The following is a 14,004-nucleotide window of genomic DNA, read 5'->3' on the forward strand; positions in this document are numbered from 1 at the left end:
TGTGTGTATAATGGAATATTACTCAGGCATAAAAAAGAATGAAATCTTGCCATTTGTACCAACATGGATGGAGCTAGAGAGTATTAATAAAATAAGTCAGTCAGAAAAAAACAAATACTATATGATTTCACTCATGTGGAATTTAAGAAACAAAACAAAGAAAAACAGAGACTAACCAAAAAGCCAACTCTTAACCATAGAGAACAAACAGATGGTTACTGGAGGGGAGGTAGGCGGGGGATGGGTGAAGGGGATTAAGAATACATGCATTAAGGTGAGCTCTGAGTAACATACAGAATTGCTGAATCACTATGTTGTACACCTGTAACTAATATAACACTGTATGTTAACTACTGAATTAAAATGAAAAACAAAGTAGGTTAAAGCTATATAAAAATAAATAAATATTTAGGAAGACTTGGGTAAGACCCAAGAGTTTCCATTTCTAACAAGATTTTAGGGGTAGATGATGCTTCTGGTGCAGAGATCACACTTCAAAAAATCAGTTTATTTATAACCATAATCTTAGTAATAACTCAATGCATAGGTATACCAAATCATCATGTTGTACACTTTAAATATATACACTTATATCTGTCAATTATTCCCCAATAAAGTTAAAAAAACTTATAAAAGGTTTTTCTTAATAGGTTTTTAAAATTTTAAATAAAGCAGAAAAAAAATTAAATCCTGAGTACTGAAATCTGTTGAACTTTTAGATATTATTACTAGTTTATTAAAGATATCAAAAAAACTCCACCAATCAGTAAATGCTTACCATTATCATCTTTGTCAATGTAATTATAATCACTATTATTTACCAAGCACGTAGAACGTACCAGACACCAGACATTGCCTCAAGAACTTTGCCTACATTACCTTAAGCACTCACTACAATCTTGCATAGAAAGTATTAGTATTCTCATTTTAAAAAAGCAAAAACTAACAGGGAGGTTAGGGTCACACAACTAGTATAAGGCATAGCTGGGATTCAAAGGCCAATTTATCTGGTTCTTGCAAAGCCCTTGGTCTTTCCAAGACAGGATGCACATCTCCTCCTACTGCAAAAACATACTAAGTGAGGTAGTGTTGGAATAGTTGGTAACTTGACAAGGTTTAAAAAGCTCTGGGGGGGGGGGGCACATACAGAAATATACCCCCTCACCTCCCTCACTGGTCCAGAATTCTATCATCAGAAACATTATCTTAAGGGTTGAAAGCCTGGTTGCCTCCAGGTATTTTCTTTTTCCACGCAAACACTGGCAGAGAATGCCTCAGGCTGATACGCTTTCATTAAGATGACAGAGTGATTACTTTTAACAGGCAGCATTAATATAGACATGCACTTCCCTAATTCACTCTTTTCAACACCTGTAAAGGTACTCTGAGGTTGCACGTGTTAAAAATATTCTAACATTACTTAGAACCTGATCAAGATCTAGATGCAAGTATAACTCAGGAACTCATTAAGGGAAGTTGGCAGACTGTGAGGGTCTGTGTGGATGGAGTCTTAAGCATATCTAGATTTCTATCAAATTTTATTTTCAAAATTATGTGAAGAGAGGAAATGACTTCTTAGATAACTCTATAGGAGATAAAGGCCAAACAAACATAAACTGATTCAATCAGTGAATATGATCCCACCTTCTTAATAATAATAAATTAATCCTAATGACCCTCTTAAATAGCAGCAACTCGACCTTTTAATGGCTGACCTCAAAAATGGTTGCTAAAAAGTATGGCCATTTTTCAGCCAATGGGACTAATACTGAAGTTTAAGTGTCATTGTAATATATTACCAAGTACTTGCTCATATGGAAGTATGAAACGAAATTAATTTTATTTTTTTATTTATATATAAATACCCTTGAATCCAATTTTATTAAAGGTTAAGTAAGGGATCAATCTACTACACAGAACCTAAACTTAAGTTATATGTAAAAATGGCTTGTTTCAGCTTTGCTCCTCACTCTAGAGCTTACATTTTTATTACTTCGGTGCCATGTGTTACACTCTCTGCAGAGGCTGTAGATGGTAAGAGTGCAGATATTATGTCATATAAAATATGTATAAAGATAATTAAGAATCGTGAGTGACACAAATGCTAAATCTACATGAAAAACTGCACAACTATAATTTAATTTCCAGTGAATTCAAAATTACACTAAAAGTAAAACGCCAAATGTTTTTTAGGTAATGTTTTAACAACCGATTTTAATGAGTTTTGATGAATTTACCTTCACTTATTTTCGAGTTTAACAATAATGGCTCAGAACCAAGAAACAATGCAAAGAAAACCACAACTATCTTAAAGCAGGATTTCCATGTGTATAAATATGCATGTGCATGTACACACCCACATACACACTCACCCTACCCTAGGACTTGAGAAATAAAAGCAAAAATGACATCCTATAACAGAAAAACCATAGAGTCGGGGGAAAAAATTTCAAACATCTGGTAAGTTCCTACTTTTACAGGTAACTATACTGTCTTTCGGTGTAAATGATACAAGGCAAATAAACATCTCAAACGCAAACAAGAGGACTTTACTTTCTGGTGCTAATCTAGAGTCAAGCAGAACCCAAAGAGAGAAGCGGATAAATACGTATAAAAAAACTTAACAATAATGGGGTGCCCGGGTGGCTCAGTGAGTTAAACGTCTGCCTTCGCGAAGCTCAGGTCATGATTTCAGGGTGCTGGGATCAAGCCCCACCCCACCCAGGGTCTGGCTCCCTGTTCAGTGGGGAGGCTGCTTATCAACCTCTTCCTCTCTTTCCTTCCCCCCCCCTCCGCTTTGTAATCTCTCACTTTTTTTTTTCCAGTTGACACCACTGTATTTTTATTTATTTACACGTGGTGCACATCAACATCCATCACCATAAACAATACTTTTCAGTTGCATTGAGTTGCAAATTTGATTCCAGAGTCAAAGAAAAAAAAAACCACCTTATTTAAAACATGTATCCTGCAATGGGATGTTCTCTCATCCTCTTATATGTCTTCTAAGAGTACGGTTATTTAAAAATGAGAGTTTCATGCTCAGGAATACCGTACTTCCTTTTGTGTGCTTCAAATAATTTCCTTAGCTCCTCCATATAAGTCTGATGCAATTCCTCAATCTGTTCCGGGCTTGGGTGCGGAGTCCGATGAACAGGGATTGGGCGGCCAACCACAGTGTGGATAGGTTTCCTATAGGGCATCAGGCCAAAATTGTATTGAAAAATCCCTCTGGCATGGAACAGAGGCAAAGCAAACCCCATGATCTTCTGTAGCTTCTCCTGCACAGTTCGAAGCCATGAGCCTTCAGGGTTGTTAACTTGCTTAAATAGTTCGTTTTCTCCAAAAGAAAACACCGGGACCAAGGAGGGACCATGGGTCAAAGCCACTTTAACAAATCCTTTCCGCTGGTGGATGAACAGAGTGAATTTTCCAGGATGGGCATCCAGTGATTCTTCTGCACCCCCAAGAACAATGACTGAAATGTTTCCACCTCCCTCCTTGCTCAGCACATAGGACACACTTTTCTTAGAAACTGAGACTGACCCACTAGTCATCAGATATTCTTGGAAGAGAGGACACCGGAACCAAAATGGGAGCACGTGAAGATACACAGTCAGATAAATAAAATCTTTTGAAAAAATTCACAATAAGGCTTAAGAAACGTGAAAGTGAAATGACCACAACTCATGGTAAAAAAAACAATAACAAAAAGTCTACCTTACTCCCCAAGGATCTACTTAGACAATTTACCATTCCTAACATATGAAAAAAAAGTATTGACTATAAATAACAGAGAGAAAACAGAGATCCACCACAACTTGGGATTTGGGTGAGGATGATTGCATCATGGATTTGTTTCCAGTATTTTTGGAAAGCCAACTGTCTTGGGTTAAAAATATAAAATACTGTCACAGTTAACAAACAATAAAAAAGGAAAGTACTAGGATACTCTACTCAAGGGAAAAAACAATCAACAAACACAAATACAAAATTGTTTTCAATGTGTGAAGGTGTTTCAGAGACTCAATTTATTAACTAAAAAACAGAGCTCAAATTAGCCAAGTTCTGGCTTGGCTCCAGGCATTGGCACTTTGAAACAAGTCTTCTGACTGCTACTAGTTTACACGGCGTGGTCAATCTCAAAATTACAGCTTGCTACCATCAAATGTCAGACTACCCTGATATTCCCTAACCATTATCATCATAAAAACGGTTATCAGAAAAAAGAGAACTAGAATTAATGTTATTTTCAACAACAAGAGGCTGTTTAAAAAAACAAAATGACAACTGAAAGTAGTAAACTATCTACTTGTGACCTTTTATAAACTATTTGCATTTATTATTTTATTTAATCTTTAAAACCTGGATATCTAAAAGAGGTGCTCACAAGGAAAAAACTTTTGCTTGAGTTAATCTGACATCAGCAAATACAAGCAAATGGGGCCCAAGGCTTCATCAAGAGCCAGGCCCTGTATTCAATAGTGCAAATTTAAAATCGTAAATGCTCAAGTCTAGGATAAACAAAGTAGGCTCCGCACAGTGGTCAGAAGAGTGGCTTCAACTTTTAAACACCTGTACCCTAAAAATGCTATCGTGCAAATTCATTCACAGGCGTCCAGACTCCCCTTGCATCAACAACGTGTGACTTACTGGATGACCATGGCCAAACGTGGTGTGGCCTTTCTCCTACACCAACCAACATGCCTTCTCCCTGGGCCTCTTGACAAAACGTAACTCATTCAATGTCACCTCTTCGGACAAGTCTGTACTTCTCCACAGAAATCTGATCCCTGTGATTTTGATCTACCAGAAAGCCTATTTGTTTTGTAGTATTTATTATATTTTAGAATTTTGTTTGCTTGGTTTTTTCCTTTGGTCTGTTTCTCCAACTTCACTGTAAGTTCCATGGACACAGACGCTGTTATGAACAGTCTCACTCTGTGTGGTGCCTGGCTCCGCTTGTAGCAGCGGCTGCTGTGTCTGTAACTCCCATCACATAACCAAACTAGAATTATAACCAAAATGTTTCCTTTTCAGCATCCCTCCCTATGAAATAGGATGGGGATTTTGTCTTACACATTTTTCTTTTCCTGGTGTCTTATGAATGACGGTGATATACTTCTCAAGTAGGATGAGAGGTGGTCCCCTAAGGGTGCCTTTCACATGACTTGGGAGAAAAGTTTTAAAGGCAGTAACACACTTGATGGTACACCTCATCCCAGCCCACCACAGACTGTGATGTGTGCCCTCTGCTGCCCTATTTGGTGGTGGTGACCAACACTGCTGATGTCAGTGAGCTGGGCAGGGAAAAAGACTGCCCGGGAAGTGGAAGGTAAAGACTCAACAGCATCGCAGCAAGCCCCCAAAGGTGTGTCCAATCGGTGGACTATTACCAGTGTTTACGGTCAGCATGCACAATTCGAGCTCACCCCAACAGAGAGAAAACAACATGTATGGCCTAAGTGAAAACAATTTGAAAATGAGGAAAACACTTTTTGTATTTATGTACAACCGACTAGGCTGGATGCCTTCTATACATGATCTCGAAGGCACTTGAAAAAGGTGAAGGGGCCTCCCAGTTAAGGAAAATGAGGTTTGGAGACACTTCTGTCATTTCCTGAAGGCCACAGAGCCAGCAAATGGCAGCAATGAGATTCACGCCAAGCTTTGCTCCTTACATGCCATGGTGAGTTGTCAGAAAGGACCAGTTTGTCTGTTTGCTTATTCTTGCTCATTTTCCTTCTTTCCTCTCTCTTCCCTTTTCAAAAAAAAACAAAAAACAAAAAAGACAGTGACAATGGCAAACATGCTCTGAAGTGTGCTGGGGTCAGCATAAAACGGCTGACTACGCCTAAAACAGCACATAACCATGACTGTGATATAAAACAGATATAAAATACTCAGACAGCAAGTAAATATATGTATTTCAGAAATACACCTACAAATACAAATCCTAAATACAAATCAAACAGAAATGCACAGATTCACTGACTACAGACAATAGCTGAATTACATAAATGATCTTGATTTTACAACACAAAACAATTTGTACAATATCAATGAGAACATTTAGGGAATGAAAAAGTCCTAGGAATTTTACAGTTAATTCAGGTTCGGCAGAAAACCCCCATTACTTCTTGCTAAACATTTTCTCATAGTACTGGAGTTTCTCCTATTATTAGGTCTACTATGCCAAAAATAAATTACTCCAAGGAGCACAATTCTCTTTCATGTGCCTAACATGTGCACACACACAACTTCAGATATCACATAGGTTTTCAGAAGTTATTTTATATGGCACTGCAGTAGTTTGCTAGGGCACCACAGACTAGGTGCCTTAAGCAACATCAAATTATCTTCTCACCAGCCTAGAGGCTGGAAGTCTAAGATCATGCTGTTGGCGGATTTGGCTTTCCCTGAGGCCTTGCTCCTCAGCTTACAGACGACTGCCTTCTCACTCACCGTGAGCTCACATTGGTCTTTGTCCTGTGGGAGTACAGCCCTGCTGTCTCTCTTCTTACAGACACCAGTCAAACTGGATTAGAGCTCATCTTAAGGTTGGGTGTCAGGGCTCTACACACGAATCTCAGTGTAAGGAGGGTAGGAGAGTGGGGACCAGTGCTGCCTGTAACACCCACTCTTCATTCTCCTGATAGTCAAGTAACTAGAGCTGCACAAAGTCTGATTTTGATTAATCAAAGTACTTGTCCATAAACAAACACTTGTTTAGTATAGTTTTTGTCACAAAGAAGAAACTGGCCCCAAGGGGCTTGTAGTCTAGTGGTTCCAATGAATAAATATAACAAGGAGATAATCAGAAAACAACAGGCACTAGGTACAGAGTAGACATGGAGGCAGAGATCAGGAACAAGTCTGGATCTTAGTGGAGTCTTCAGATAAGGCAGGAAATCATCAGAGGCAAAGAGCCAAAACCACAATTACAGGGAAGAAAGGGAGCCTTGTATGGAGACAGGCAAGGGGCACTAGACCATCAGGAGCCCTATCAGTCATGCTATGGAGCTTGGGCTTTATCTGCACGTGTATAAAACAATGAAAGGGTTAAAGCAGGAAAGCCATAGCTCAGACCTCCAGAGACTGCACAGGTGAGTCACTCTGTGCAAGACAATCAACAGTCTTTGCCACAAAGGCACTTTGGTATGTGGCAGTGAGCCCCCAGCAGCTGCCCAAGCAATGTTCCAGGCGAACCTGTTACTAATGATAGTTGAATGACTTATAAAATGTTCTTTATTAATTAGGCTACATTCAAGACCAACTCTTTAATGTCAACACGTTCATACACTTGGGTGAGAAATGGGCAGAGAACAGCCAGTGTACCAATAACTGCAACAGAAGAACAATATTCTGGCAATCCTCATCCCTTTCCATGTATTTCCAGCCAAATCCCAGATACACTTACTAAAAGCCTTTGAGCAAGTCACGTACACTCTTTGTATCCCTGCTGCATCCGTCCTCTGAAAGATGAGGAAAGTAAGTGTTCACCTCTCAGGGTTACGAAGGGATTAGAACGGGTAACAGATGTAAAGCTTTCAGAACAGTATCTGGCACACAGCAAGTACAACAGAAATATACTCTATCACTACCACAGTGATTACTACTACTCTACTGTTAAATGAGAAAGACAGAAGAGGAGCACTTCTGATTTAGAAAATTGATTTGAAAAAGCTTGAGAACTGATACCCAGGCTTTTCTATGGCAAACACATGGAGAGTGGTCATCACCGACTTCAACACGATTCAGGAAGAGACGAGCACGGTTTCAAGCATGGCCAAGATCGACCCGTGGGACCACAAAGTGCAAATAGACCATCAGGTATATGGTCTGGATTCTCAGGAGAGACAACGAGCTAGTTTGAGATCATGAAGGTGGAACTCATAAGTAAAATAATTCCCAATTAAAGTTAAGTATCTTCAAGAAACAGGCCCATCTAACATTTTAGAAGGGCCAAATAGACAATACTCCAGAAAGCAGAGGTTAGGAGAAAAAAAAAAAATCAAGCTTTCTGAAGAGCATACTACTTATATATAATTCAAACAACTATATATATTCATAAAATGCTCTGTAACTTATATTAATTGACACAATTTGAGCTCGGGGAGTCAAATGTGTGGCATTCTGATTTCATTATTCTTACTGGCATTTTTTTTTAAAAGATTTCATTTATTTATGAGAGAGAGAGAGAGAGAGAGAGAGAGAGAGAGAGAGAGAGAGGCGCAGAGGGAGAAGCAGGCTCTATGCAGGGAGCCCAATGTGGGACTCAATCCGGGGACTCCAGGATCACACCCTGGGCGGAAGGCAGACAGTCAACCGCTGAGCCACCCAGGCGTCCCCTTACTGGCATTTTTTAACTATGGGTACCATTTGGTAGATCAGAAAAAGAAGACTATAACCAGACATGAAGGTTAAATTTCTCTTTAATTATACAATAGCCAGTATTTTTTCAACCTTTTGAAGAAAATACCTCCTCAAAAATGTTGCTGCCACTTTAAATCTTTAAACTATGTACATTTTTCAAAGAAGTGCCGCTCCTTTGTAAAAGTTATGGTTCTATCTTCAGGGGGCTGCCATGTTGGTACCAAATTACACACAGCAGAACAAAAAGCGCCTCACTACAGTTCAGTGAAGCAGAGGAGCAGGAGCTCCAATGGCACTTTTCAGTTGCTATTTGATGATGAATGATAATATTAAGCTCCTACTTGAAGGCAGCCTACAATAATTCTCCATTCCCTGATATTAAAAACCTGTAAAGGAACATAAAGCTGGCCTCATGCTATAATTTACCCCCACTGGTTAAAGCACTCTTCTGAGATAACCAGCCTCAACTAAGGCAGGTCATGAAAGAGACAGGTTGGCAAGAGGCTGGACCTGGAATGGTGGAGGCTCAATGCAAGGCAGGTAAGGAAGAAGACCCATGGAGATGGCACCCAAAGGGCACTGCTTTCCCATACTGGTCAATCTGAATGATCAGTCGCGGATTTTAAACATACTTATTCAAATCTAAGGTAACTTAGGAGCCATCCAGTTAACTGGGATGGTGGAAAAGCATTTTTCTGTATTCCCCTTTCTTAAAATCCATTGGGAGGAAGGAGAGGATGAGCTCTTACATGAAACAAGTAAAACATCACTGCCTCCTATCAGAAATTATGATGAACAGTAGCTGAATTCTGGGAGATTTCAACCAAAGTGAGAGGGAATGTTGGTAGCTGACACAGAGCTCCTCAGCATTCAAGCATGATAGAGATTACTGTAACAGTCCTAAATGCCCCATCAAATGGCCCTTTTGTTTGAAGTGCTGATACTTAAGTGTGAGGGTCTGCTAGACAAATGGGGGGGGGAAGTGAATATTCCCAGAATAACCCTGTTCCATAGCAAGCAGCACAAGAGGAACTGATGGGTGATGTGCAAACAAGCATCTCCACTCCCTGAGAGGGGGAAGGGGCAGAAAGGAGGGAGAGGAGGCACTCTGAGAGCCTCTGATTCCACTCTTGACCCCCAAAGGGCAAGGTCTAAAAAGTGGGAGAGATTTTGTTTTAAGCAAATACACATCTCAGGGATCCCTGGGTGGCGCAGCGGTTTGGCGCCTGCCTTTGGCCCAGGGCGCGATCCTGGAGACCCGGGATCGAGTCCCACGTCGGGCTCCCGGTGCATGGAGCCTGCTTCTCCCTCTGCCTGTGTCTCTGCCTCTCTCTCTCTTTCTCTGTGACTATCATAAATAAATAATTAAAAAAAAGTTAAAAAAAAAGAAACACTTCAAATACACATCTCAGAGAAACAGGACTGATGCATGAATAAATCACATGGGAGTAGCAAAAATGAATGAAATCCAGCCAAATGCAACAATACAGATGAACCTCAAAACACAATGTCAAATGAAAGAAGCCAGAGTACATACTAAGTAGTTCTCTTTATATAAAATTCAAAACCAGAAAAACTAAATAATAGTATTAGAAGTTAAGATAAGACAGTTGTTACCTTGGGGCAGAAAGGAGGCCAAGGGGGACTTCTAAGATGCTGTGGGTTTTCTATTACTTGACCTGTGTAGTTGATGCTTGAAATTATACAGAATGATAATCCACTAAGCTATAAGCTTATGCCATATGGACTTTTATCTATGTATATTATGCTTTAATAAATATAGTGAAGAAAGAAGGAGAGAGAAAATAAATAAGTAATCCTAAAGCTAGCCTAAAAGAAAAGACAAGTCCCTCACTATGAAAAAATCAAACTGCCTTCTGAGGTCTCCCTAGTAACATTCAATGTCAAAAGACAATGCCTACAGAATTCTAGGAAAAGAAAAGGTTACTCAAGGTTTTTATACCCAGACAAATAAATTGTTTATCAAATAATGAAGGGCAGGTATTTGCAAGTATGCAAGAAGTCAGGACATAAACCAGCCTCTCTGAAAGACAACTACCTAATCATTAAATCTAGCCAATTAGGAACAAATCAAAAAACTATCAACTCTGGGGCGGCCCCAATGGTTTAGTGGTTTAGCGCTGCCTTCAGCCCAGGGTGTGATCCTGGAGGCTCAGGAAGAGTCCCACGTCAGGCTCCCTGCATGGAGTCTGCTTCTCTCTCTGCCTGTGTCTCTGCCTCCCTCTCTCTGTATCTCTCATGAATAAATAAATAAAATCTTACCAAAAAAAAAAAAAAGCCATCAACCCATTTTGAAACATAGTTTTTAAAAAGATAGTTACATATATTTATATGTAAAACGTTGAAGTGTATCCATATGTATAGCTTGACATCTATGTATAAGAGGCCTCAATGCTACCCGTAATTTTTATTTTTACTTAGAGTTATCTTTTAGGAATTAATACCTTGATATTCTTGGTCAATTAGTACAACTTTAATAATTTCTTCATTTGATTTTCCTTTCTTAAATAAAATTTAACATTTTAAAAACATTGTGTTTTTTTTTTATATATATATCTGGGTGGCTCGGTCTGTTAAGCATTCAACTCTCGATTTCAGCTCAGGTCATCATTTCAGGGATGTGAGATCAAGCCCCACATCAGTCTCCACAATGGATGTGGAGCCTGCTTGGGATTCTCTCCCTCCCTCTGCCCCTCCCCCCAAGTTTTTTACTTATAAATATATTGCCTTTATATCTCTTGACATATCCTCCTGTCCACATCAACAGACTTATCTCAAGTGATGGTCACTGAAATGTAATAATTAAGTTGCTGAGATTCTGAGTGGATTTTTTTTTTTTACCCCTTTGAATGCTTTAGTTATTTAAAATAATGAATATAAATCACTACTTAATAGCAATACAGTGTATTATTTTCCAAATTGAATTAGCTGGTACCAAAAAATGAGGTCTCTTCATTGACTCCTTGACTATCCCTACCCTTACCAAAGAAAGAAAAAGTAAAAAAAGTCCAAAATTTAATGTACCTAAAAACCAGACCTCATTATCTATGATCTGTATCTACTAGACCAAGTGAGCCATGAGGCTCACGCAAGATCTTATTTTAATGACAAAATATGATTCCACGCGAGGAAAGAAACTGTCTAGGATTTGACTGTTTTACAAATAGCGGACATATTCTGATGGCTAAATCTAATTTCTTGTGTTCAAAACCATCATGCTGAACTCCAGAACATTTTCTCTAATAACTTACCTGGAGTTAACGAGGGAAGAGTTTCAAGCAACTAATTACCGCATATCCCTCCCAAAACAGGCTGCCAGTTGGCGGCGTGTCTACAGAGAAGCCCACCACTGAAGGAGCATGTTGCCACCCTCACCCATGCAGTGATAGCAGTTTCTGACTTTAGGTCAACTCACCTGGGAGGCAAGAGCGAAGATGCTGCGCCTGGCTGCATCTTTTGTAATAATTACGTGGAGGAGATACGCGGAATGGAGACAAATGGATACAAATCCTACCAAAGCACCGAATTCAATTTTTACATTAAACAAAAACACAGGCTACCCTGTCTGAGATAAATAAATGTTTCCGGTACATTCACAATCACCGTGAAGACCAATTAAAGTTCAAACATAAGCTAGCAAGAAGTTTAGAAATCCTTTTCCTTAAACACAGCAGATGGCTGTTCAACTGTGGATTACAGTTATAAACATCTAAGTATTACTAATCGTGCAAGGTAATAATAGGGCTGGAATTTCAAAGTTCACATCTTTCAAAAGACATGGTATGTCTAACTCAGGCCACTGTTTCTGGCACAAGTTTCAGGAGACTCTTCAGGAGAATGTTTTTGCATTTTTCACTCCAGAAACATACTGTGAACCAGGCCCTGAAATTTCCAGGGGTGAAATGTGTAAACATTAACAGTAAAGTGATAAAATAAGAAAAATTTAAAAACAGTACTGAAGACACCTCTAGCCAAACGGCGTCGTGCTAATGACTTCTACTTTTAGATGACAAGTCGTGCTATTTAAACAACCAAATCTCGCTGCAGACATCCTTCAGGAACAGGTACCAAGGCAACCATGCTGATGCCAGGCTGTGGGGGGCTGTGGGGGGCTGTGGGGAACCGGGGGAGGAAAAGCGCCTCGATATACTGATAACGATCCAGAACACCACCACAAACTTGAAAAATTAACTGAGGAAAAACTAAAAACTGGACCTAATTCAACATCCATCTGGCATCTCTGAAAAAGAAATAACTTAGGACTCCCTGTCTTTAAAAACTTTGGTATTTCAAAACTGCAAATAAGGAAGATTCATGTCTTCTGAATGAGATTATTTTAAAGACATTTTGTGGTTGACATTTTAGTGCTATTTCTGGACATGCCATCTTTGGTTGATTACTCAGGTATGGAATATTAAGCTAGTGTCCTGTAACTTACTCCTCTCAGAGTGGCTAGAAGCATGACATTGCTGCTGTCAAAATACATCATGAAACACTCCTATTTCAAAATAGTTTTGTGTTAGAAACTATTAGTCATAATACCAATACACAGAATGAGTGAAGCAGGCAATACAAACTTCATTTCTATTCAATATGAATAATGAAAATCAAGCTGTACATGCACCTACACCCATCATCAAAAATGCAGACTCAAATCTCAGTGGAATTAGGATCCTGAAGTCAAGAGATATCACACAGACCAGCCAGTTTACAAGATTCTGAAAGATGCGAGGTGGGCCCACCAAGAAGGGGGTTAAAAAGAAATGATATGCACAACTGTAGTTGTATTATGAAGCTCATGTGTACAACAATTACTATGTGTGATAGGGAACAATGGTCCTCCAAATATCTTCACGTCCCAATCCCCAGAACTTGTGAATGTCAGCTTATATAGCAAAAAAGATTTTGCAGATGTGATTAAGAATTGGAAAATTGGAAAATGGGAAGCCCCCCCCACCCGCCACCCCCACCGTGGGCCTGATATCATTGCAGTGGTCCTGCTATGAGGAATGAGGAAGCAATCAATGGGAGGACCACAGAGCAAAAAATGCAGCAAACACTACAGCTGAAAAAGGCAAGGAACTGGATTCTCCCACTGAGCTTTCTGAAGGAACCAGCTCTGCTGACACCTTGATTTTAGGTCCATGAAATTGATTTCAGATGTCTGACCTCCAGAACCGTTAGAAAATAAATTGGTATTGTTTCAAGGCAATAAATTTGTGGCAATCTGCTACTGCGCCAACAGGAAACAAATACACTGTGAAAAAATATTCCGGGTGCTTAACTACATTAGCTCTTCCAGCTATTCACAACATCACTTTTTTAAAAATGCCTCAACAGACGATTCATAAGATGTCTACAAAAATTGTTGCCTCCCTGTCACCCAAAGTGAGAGTAATAGAAGACATTTTTACCTTGACATGGAAAATTTGCAAATTAAATGCATTTGCATTCTTAAAGAAGCTATAAAACAATTATTAGCAAAAATATAAAAACAAAACTGCACTTCCTATCAGGCCCCAAAAATGGGCATTCTTCTCTGTTAAGCCCATTAGCCTCCATGCCATTGCTATGATACTGGCTGCCTTCTGTGTATGGTAGGAAGTT

General features: G+C 39.4%; 2 protein-coding genes across 4 annotated transcripts in view; both read right to left on the reverse strand.

Moving 5' to 3' along the window:
• The window catches only part of RSU1 (Ras suppressor protein 1), a 250,150-nt gene that overhangs the window by 147,403 nt on the left and 88,743 nt on the right, over nt 1–14,004 (reverse strand). The gene's annotated exons all lie outside the window — the stretch shown is intronic.
• LOC129513560 (2-acylglycerol O-acyltransferase 1-like) lies at nt 3,015–5,688 on the reverse strand. The gene is made up of 2 exons (XM_055331684.1): nt 5,682–5,688; nt 3,015–3,631 (listed from the first exon to the last, which is right to left on the reverse strand). Exons 1-2 carry the CDS (start codon nt 5,686–5,688, stop codon nt 3,018–3,020), a joined length of 621 nt encoding a protein of 206 aa, XP_055187659.1. The 3' UTR covers nt 3,015–3,017.

This window comes from Nyctereutes procyonoides, unplaced genomic scaffold (genome assembly GCF_905146905.1).
Source record: "Nyctereutes procyonoides isolate TBG_1078 unplaced genomic scaffold, NYPRO_anot_genome, whole genome shotgun sequence".
Lineage (NCBI taxonomy): Eukaryota > Metazoa > Chordata > Mammalia > Carnivora > Canidae > Nyctereutes > Nyctereutes procyonoides.